General features: G+C 44.0%; 1 protein-coding gene across 1 annotated transcript in view; it reads right to left on the bottom strand.

The window, feature by feature from the left end:
- Nucleotides 1-1771: 1771 nt before the first annotated feature.
- The window catches only part of fig4a (FIG4 phosphoinositide 5-phosphatase a), a 64371-nt gene continuing 56602 nt past the window's right edge, over nt 1772-9540 (bottom strand). The window contains 1 exon segment of the mRNA XM_030771599.1: nt 1772-2169. Coding sequence (XP_030627459.1) covers nt 1992-2169 — 178 coding nt within the window. The 3' untranslated portion in view covers nt 1772-1991.

The raw sequence follows: 9540 nt of genomic DNA, 5'->3' as shown, positions 1-9540 counted from the left end.
GAAAGGTTGAGAAAGCAGGGAGAAGGACAAAGACAGAGAGAGAGAGAGAACGCGTTAGAACAAGAGACAGAAAGGAGGCCAAAAGAAATTGAATAAAAAAGAAAAAAAAAACACTGTGAAAGATAAGGACAACCATGTCCTGAATTTACTCTCAGTTCATAGAAAATGAGAAAGAGAGCTGGCCTCTGCAAGTCCAGCTGGTGTGTATGCCTGACGGGCTGACTGCTGACGGGCTCACACGACTACAACACTGCCTAGAGTCAAATACACTAATGACACAATACACTACACACACCATTTTACACTAATCAGTGTCCTTTTACAGCATCAAAGCCTACTGACCCCGAGAGGGCAACGGAAGAAAAGGCAGAGTGAGATAAAAACGAGAGAGGCAGAGACAGCCCGAGAGAGTGTGAAAGAGAGAAAAAGAGAAAGACAGAGGAACAGAATGGGGAAGGAGAGACAACACGGAAAACCTTTGTGTGTGCCGAGCATGCAAATGAATTTTATTACAACACAAGTTTAATAAATACAACAACCTCACTTCTTAAAGCAACTCCATCAAACAGAAGTCCCTTAACAGTAAGAGATATTTAGGGAGTCAAAAAAAAAAAAAATACTGTCGATGATAAATAATTATGGCAAATTAAAAACACAGGCTAAGGCTAAGAGGTGTGAGTTTGATTGGCGTGTTAAGTCAGATCACAGGGACAAGAGTGAGTCTATCAGTCCGTCCTCATCTGTTGGCTGCAGCTAAAGAAAACTTAAAAAACAAACAGACCCCCCCCCCCCCCGTCCCTCACCCGCCCCACAAATCAAAACGAAGCAAAATACTTTTTTTTTTTTTTTTTTTCCTAAAATTTGGGACCACAGTTCTTTCAAGAGATTTGTGTGTCGACTAAAAGGGGAGAAAATGTGTTTTGTTTGTTTGTTTGTTTGTTTGTTTTTAATTTAAAACTCAAAGAGTGTTTTGGGTGCATGCAGTATGGAGTCCCTGTAAAACAAACAAACAAACAAACAAACAAAAATAGGTAAAGAAGAAAAAGTTATAATAAAGTAAAATCTTTTTTTTGCTCTGGCTTTTCATCCCTGGCTTCTCTGACAGCTAGAGTGGACTGATCTGTCCAGTGGCAAAACAGGCCACGTGAAACAGTCATAAGGAGAGTGTGGTTATACATTATGGGGGAGTGACCAAGTTACTGCTCTCTTCCTCCAACATTGCCCCTCCCCCTCCCGGGCCTGGGTTTGGTTCCGGTCCCGGGTGTCAGAGTGGAAGGGAGCTGGGGCAGAGTCATGTGTATCTGTTTTTGATGTACTCCCTGTACATGAGGAGGTCAGAATGGAGGGGAGGTGCAATAGAGTCACATGTATCTGTTTTTGATGTACTCCCTGTACATGAGGAGGTCAGAATGGAGGGGAGGTGCAATAGAGTCACATGTATCTGTTTTTGATGTACTCCCTGTACATGAGGAGGTCAGAATGGAGGGGAGGTGCAATAGAGTCACATGTATCTGTTTTTGATGTACTCCCTGTACATGAGGAGGTCAGAATGGAGGGGAGGTGCAATAGAGTCACATGTATCTGTTTTTGATGTACTCCCTGTACATGAGGAGGTCAGAATGGAGGGGAGGTGCAATAGAGTCACATGTATCTGTTTTTGATGTACTCCCTGTACATGAGGAGGTCAGAATGGAGGGGAGGTGCAACAGAGTCACATGTATCTGTTTTTGATGTACTCCCTGTACATGAGGAGATCAGAATGGAGGGGAGGTGCAATAGAGTCACATGTATCTGTTTTTGATGTACTCCCTGTACATGAGGAGGTCAGAATGGAGGGGAGGTGCAATAGAGTCACATGTATCTGTTTTTGATGTACTCCCTGTACATGAGGAGGTCAGAATGGAGGGGAGGTGCAACAGAGTCACATGTATCTGTTTTTGATGTACTCCCTGTACATGAGGAGGTCAGAGTGGAGGGGAGGTGCAATAGAGTCACATGTATCTGTTTTTGATGTACTCCCGATACATGAGGAGGTCTTCTCTGCACAGAGTCCGGACGAAGCCCCGTCCAGCCTGAATGTGCTCCTCAAACACCTCCTTACTGTCGACATCCACCTGAGGAGCAGCCACCTCGTAGATACTGTCTGCCGCAAAGCAGGACACAGGCACCCTGCAACAGTCAAAAAAACAAATCAACACTGTACATGGATGGATGGATGGATGGATGGATGGATTGATGAATGGATATATGGATGGATGGATCGATGAATGGATGTATAGGTGGAGGAATGGATGGATGAATGGATGGATGGATGGATGAACAGATGGATGGATGGATGGATAGTTGGAGGAATGGATGGATGGATGGATGAATAGATGGATGGATGGATGGATGGATGAATAGATGGATGGATGGATGGATGGATGGATGGATGGATAGTTGGATGGATGGATGGATGGATGGATATATAGATGGATTGATGAATGGATGGATAGTAGGAGGAATGGATGGATAGAGATCATTTGTGACCCAGGTAAAAAGTTAGGTTGATAGAAGAGCACAACAGAAAAGTAGTTCCGATAGAGGAGACTGGGCGTGGCACGGTCCAGATGCAGGATATCTGAGACAGACAGCTTTCCCATTTACACCCAACCACTCACTTACAGGGATACTCTATCAAATCCAACTGTTCTCCTTACCGACCGGTCACACACAGTCACGGGTCATCCGTGTCCTTGACGTTTGTGCGTTTTGCGTGTTGCCATATATCAAGTAATTGTGCTGTGTTATCAGCACTGTCCTTGGACATGCGCATGCTAGGCGAGCGTGGATGAATCACGGTTGAGTGGCTTACCTCAACACGTTTACACTGATACGGTAACCAAAACGTGGAGTAATGCAAACTACCACCACGAAATAAATGAACAAACTCAACCAAAGGGCTTTTTTTTTCTTAATGTGATGAAAGGCCAAGCAGAGATCTGTGTATGAGATCCACCTGGTTGTCACTGGTCATTTAAAACTAAAAACAATAAGTGTGGGCAAAAAAACAAAAAACAAAAACAAAACAAAACTGAAAGCTGAATAACCGCAGTGCTAGGGTTTGGCCAAACCAGGCGCCCACAGCTCTGCACATTTCAGATCTCTCGCTGCACTAACACACCTGACTCAACTCATCCATCTCTGCACTAACACACCTGATTCAACTGATCCGTCTAAGCACTAACACACCTGATTCAACCGATCCGTCTAAGCACTAACACACCTGATTCAACCGATCTCTCGCTGCACTAACACACCCGATTCAACTGATCTGTCTCTGCACTAACACACCTGATTCAACTCATCCATCTCTGCACTAACACACCCGATTCAACTGATCTGTCTAAGCACTAACACACCTGATTCAACTGATCCGTCTCTGCACTAACACACCTGACTCAACTGATCCGTCTCTGCACTAACACACCTGACTCAACTCATCCGTCTCTGCACTAACACACCTGATTCAACCGATCTCTCGCTGCACTAACACACCTGACTCAACTCATCCGTCTCTGCACTAACACACCTGATTCAACTCATCCATCTCTGCACAAACACACCCGATTCAACTGATCCGTCTAAGCACTAACACACCTGATTCAACTGATCCGTCTAAGCACTAACACACCTGATTCAACTGATCCGTCTAAGCACTAACACACCTGATTCAACTCGTCCATCTCTGCACTAACACACCCAATTCAACTGATCTGTCTCCGCACTAACACACCTGATTCAACCGATCTCTCGCTGCACTAACACACCTGATTCAACTCATCCATCGCTGCACTAACACACCCAATTCAACTGATCCGTCTAAGCACTAACACACCTGATTCAACTGATCTGTCTCCACACTAACACACCTGATTCAACAGATCTGTCTCCACACCAACACACCTGATTCACCTGATCTGTCTCCACACTAACACACCTGATTCACCTGATCTGTCTCCGCACTAACACACCTGATTCCACTAATCATCAGGCTGCTGACTTGCTGGTGTGTTGAGCTGAGACAGACCCAGCATGAGTCAAGCTGTGTGTCTCTATAGGAGCGGGACTGGAAAACACCGCAAACAGGAAAGAAGTCACGCCTGACAATCTCTCATTAAATACTAAAGGTCTGTGTGTGTGTGTGTGTGTGTGTGTGTGTTTTCTCAGACATTCACATTAAAACTATCCTGAGCCCACTCCCCTCCCCTGCAAACATATTCTTCACTATACTTGCCTCTGTCATACTAAAACACAATTCAGTCACATAAACAACAATAAAAACAAACAGAAGGAAAAGACAGAGCCCGTTTTTTTTGTAACAGGGACCCGAGAGAAGCTGTAATGAGATTACAACGCCTTTAAACGACGCCTCTTGTATCATCCCGCCTCAGTCAGCAGGGACTGTGGTATCTGTGCTTCCGTCTAAGAACCGGAAAAAAAAGCGAAAAGCGTCTTAATCATCGTTTTCTCTGAGGAAAACCCACCACCGAATCACTCTTCATGACAGGGAAAATGTCATTCATGTGTCAACAGCCCATCTGTCGATGTTGCAACCAACTATGAGGAGTTTCTCCTGCTAAAGTGGGAAAAAAAAAAGAAAAAAGAGGAAAGAAGGAAAAAAACAAAAAAAAGAAACAAAACAAGTTGAGAAGTTGGAAGCCTCAGATGGAAAACTTGGGAATGTTAAGGAAGCAGTAGTGTCTTGTTTAGGCCATGGTTTTCTGTTCTGTTAAATAGCTAACAATCATGCTATCATTTAATAACTACTCACAGACAGAGCTGAGAGCTCAACAAACTCTCTCTCTCTGTCTCTGTATCAGATATATTAATAAACACACACACACACACACACACACACACATACATACACCCTCCAGAGACACGTGGCAGAGTGAGGGAGGGGGGGAGGGGGTCTGAAGATGACCCTTTTCCTGTGAACATGAGACAGTACTGTAGAGAAAAACAGATGTTATTTCTGTCCGTTTCACCACACACCCACGCAACATCACTACCCAAAAACACACATCAGCAACCTTGCACTGGAAAGACCACTAAACCTGTGTGTGTGTGTGTGCAGAGAGAGAGAGCCAAAGAGACAGACAGACACAGAGTGAGAGAGAGAGAAAGAGAGAGAGAGAGAGAGAAACACAGAGTGAGTGAGACAGAATGGCAGAGGGAGAGGAAGAGTGAGAGAGTGAGAGAGAGGGAGAGGGAGAGGGAGGGAAACTCTGTGTGTGTGTGTGTGTGTGTGTGTGTGTGTGTGTGTGTGTGTGTGTGTGTGCTGCAACATGTGTTTGAAGCACACGTTTCTCTAAGGCCAAACAGGCTGTCGTGGTTTTGAGATAAAGATGGAGAGAGAGCAGTGATGGTTAAAGGCACTGAACCTGCTCGCCCGGCTCTATCTATACCACTGATCCCACTGATCCCAAAGTCATTCATCCCAAAGTCATTCATCCCAGAGTCACTGATCCCACTGATCCCAAAGTCATTCATCCCAGAGTCACTGATCCCAAAGTCATTCATCCCAAAATCACTGATCCCACTGATCCCAAAGTCATTCATCCCAGAGTCACTGATCCCAAAGTCACTGATCCCAGAGTCACTGATCCCAAAGTCATTCATCCCAGAGTCACTGATCCCAAAGTCATTCATCCCAAAATCACTGATCCCACTGATCCCAAAGTCATTCATCCCAGAGTCACTGATCCCAAAGTCACTGATCCCAGAGTCACTGATCCCAAAGTCATTCATCCCAGAGTCACTGATCCCAAAGTCATTCATCCCAAAATCACTGATCCCACTGATCCCAAAGTCACTGATCCCAAAGTCTCTGATTCTCCTGCTGACCATCACTCCAATCACCACAGCACCCAAAGATTTGGGCACAGGAAACCCTCCACACATGCGACACAGCCTGAGTGTGTATGTCTGCTGAAAAAATGCACAACCAGGACAAGCGCTAAAGCTAGGCACTGTGTGAATGCACTACCAGGACAAGATTCATCATGAATCTCTCAATGGCCAGTCATTCTCATTAAGAACAAAGACAGAGATAATTACAATGCTCCACCCTTAATGTATCTTGGCATTTAGATAAATCCACTCAGACACACACAACATGACACCCCCCCCCCCCTTTCTCTCATTCATTTGCTTCTCTCCCTCCCTTTCTTCACCTCTCCTCCTCTTTTCTCTCCATTTCAGCTGCCTTTTTCTCTTCAGGAACAATCTAGTCTGCATTTCTCTGTCTCTCCCCTCTCCTCTAGTGCTCTCTCTCTCTCTCTCCCACAGAGAAAACACACACAGAGAAAGGTGTCACTCCTGTATATCTCTCTGCTGTATTCCTGAGACCCCTGCACTCGTCTGTCTCATCCCCTTTCTCATCACTCCATCCCGTTATCGGATGCGAAGCTGCGCCTGAACCCCTCCGAGCCTCTCGTGGAGGACAAAAACAGACTTGCACCAGCACCTCATCCTGGGGGTAATTCTCTTGCCCCGTCACCACGGAAACAACTCGGCTTAGATAGCCATCGCTGTTTGTCCACACTGTTTGTTTCTGTCTGTCTGCGTGTTAGTCCGAGAGAGAGAGACAGAGAGAGAGAAAGAGAGAGACAGAGAGAGAGAGAGAGACAGAGACAGAGAGAGACAGAGAGAGATAGAGAGAGAGAGAGACAGAGAGAGAGAGAGAGACAGAGAGACAGAGAGAGACAGAGAGAAAAAGACAGACTAGATGTGGTGTGTGTGTGTGTGTGTGTGTGTGTGTGTGTAAGTAAAAGTGGGTGGGTGCATTCTTCCATTAAACAGGGATATATTTATGTGTTATTAGAAACACTAGAGATTAGGAGACAGACATACAAACTACTAGAGTACTTCTGCACATCCACATCACCCGACATCTCCATGTCAGGGTCTGTAGAAATGCTGAGAACACCTGTCAAATTTCTCACTTTAGCCTCATTACCAAAAATCAAGAACATACGCAATATCTAAATAAGCACACAATAAACAAATACACACATCAACAGCCAGACTGAAGATAAGAATATTCCAGAAATCTGAACCCAGACATGAATAAGAAGAAGCACTTGGCTGCTAAGCTGATTGAATGGATGAAGTGTGAAGACTCGTGTTTTGGTGTTTTGGTGTACATCACTCTCTGCATTACCCTCCCTACAGTGCCTTCTGTATGTATGTGCGCTGGTACTCCAGCTCTTGGGTCAGTTCTCTAGTGAGGTCTCAGGGACCAGCCGTGTCGTGTGTAAAATGTACCGAATAATCACCCGTTTCCTCGCCAGCTAAAATCTGCACTTTCAATTCTATTTTTATATGACATTTTTATATTTATATACCTTTTCATTAAAAACAGTGAGATCCATGCTCCTGGTCAGACAAATCTTTAAATGATCTTTTCTATTAACATCGTGTTTTCTCAATCTTTCTCCTTCCCACGCTGACACACACACACAGACACTCTCTCACATGTTTCATACAGATGTGACCTTTTAAAAGGGCTTTTTGGGTTTTTTTTTTCCTTGGTTTTTTTTTAAAGTGGTAAACTAACACCTGTCAACCAGATGGAAGGAAGGTGGCTCAGCCAATGGGACGGCTGCGTTCCACCCCACTGTCTTTATGGCCATTTTGGATTCGCAGATGTGAATGAAATAATGACCAATAAGGTTCATAGAAGGCTATGACATCATGTTAAGTTCATGGAAGCGAAAAAAAGAAAAAAAAATGACAAAAGGGGATGGGGTAAGAGAGAAGACACAGAGCTACTGGCCACAGAGTAACCAGGTTACGTAACCGCAAGAAAGACTTGGCACACCTGCTGAAACTGTGGCCCCAACATGTGTGAGATCTCACTCAGTCATTCGCTCACACATAGACACACAAACCATACACATACACACAGCCACAAATACACACACAGAAACCCTACACAGAAACACACACATGCACACAAACACACAAAAACAAAGAGAGAGAGAGAGAGAGAGAGAGAGAGAGAAAAAGAGAGAGAGAGAGAGAGAGAGAGAAAGAGAGAGAGAGAGAGAGAGAGAAAAAGAGAGAGAGAGAGAGAGAGAGAGCATGTAGTGGTTTATTAGCTACCAATCCTCTGATGTTAATTGTAATACGACCATCATCTTTCAACAGTTCATCACAAGACCTCTAGTGTTACGTGTACGAACATACAGTGTTAAGTGCATGGACATGCTGCATTAAGTCTATGGACATACAGAGCACATAACGTTAATGAAGGAATTCATTTAATTCAGCGGTTCACTAAAAATGACTGGAACATCAGCCTGATCATCCAATCAGCTTCATCTAACATTCATTCTAATTCTCAGCCCATCAGCTTCATCTAACATTCATTTTAACTCTCAGCCAATCAGCTTCACCTAACATTCATTCTAACTCTCAGCCAATCAGCTTCATCTAACATTCATTCTAAAAAAACAATGTGGATGACTATCAGGCAAATGTAAGGGGCTCCATTTTCACAAAAAAAAATTTTTTGATGGGAAAAGAAGGAACCCTGTACAGTGTCTCTGACAGCTTTGCTCTGTTGTGTTATCTGAGAAGCTGGTTGCTACAGAAGCATCATTATATGAAAGTTTTGGCCTAAGCAGCGGAACCTAGGGGAATGAGGAGAACAGAGGTGCGCTCAACATTTGGCAAACTGAGGCGTTCCGGGCGAACAAGTTTTCTTTCAACTTTTAAATTTGAACGGTTTTAAGGTCAGCATATTCCAACAACATTAATCCTCTAGACTACTAAAAACGACCAAGGTATCATTTGAAAATTGAAATACCTAACGCTTTAGCTGTATGTGATGTATGCGAGTTATCCTACACTAACGACCACAGAGAGCAATACCGTCGATTAACAAACGCTAAGGACTGATTACGACAGCACACAAAAAGAGCCTTTCAGAAAAAGTATCAACGTAACTGACAGTTAGACAAGTTAACCACTTGAATCATTGTAAGAAGATGAAATAAAATTGAACACAAAGCAATACTGTCTGGGATAACTCCCATCTGGCCACACATCTCCCTTAGTCCAGAGTCCATGTCTGTTCGCCGAGAACTACCTCCTCAGACCGCTTCTGTGTGTTCGCAAACGTTGGCAGTGAACTCAAAGCAAACAGAAAACTGTTTGCCTTCGTTTGCTGATTTGAATGCACCCCAGGGGTACGTTAGGTCCTTCATTCTGACGGTGAGAAGACAATTAGACAGACAGGCTTTGAGTGAGCAGAGAGAATGAACTCAAGCATAGATGATCAGTTTTATTTTAACCGTAAAGACTCTCCGATAAGGAGAACGAACTCAAAACAGCCTCTCTGTGGAGTTAAAAAAAAAACAAAACACTCCAGTAATTTTAAAAACTGTCTTTCTCTCCCTCCGCTTTATGTTCTTACTCCCTGAAAAACACTCAGGAGGAATGACTTTACACACACACACACACACACACACACATACATACACACACACA

The sequence above is a fragment of the Chanos chanos genome, chromosome 4 (assembly GCF_902362185.1).
Source record: "Chanos chanos chromosome 4, fChaCha1.1, whole genome shotgun sequence".
Lineage (NCBI taxonomy): Eukaryota > Metazoa > Chordata > Actinopteri > Gonorynchiformes > Chanidae > Chanos > Chanos chanos.
Note: the sequence above shows the minus strand (reverse complement) of the source record. Positions and strands in the feature narration are given on the sequence as shown.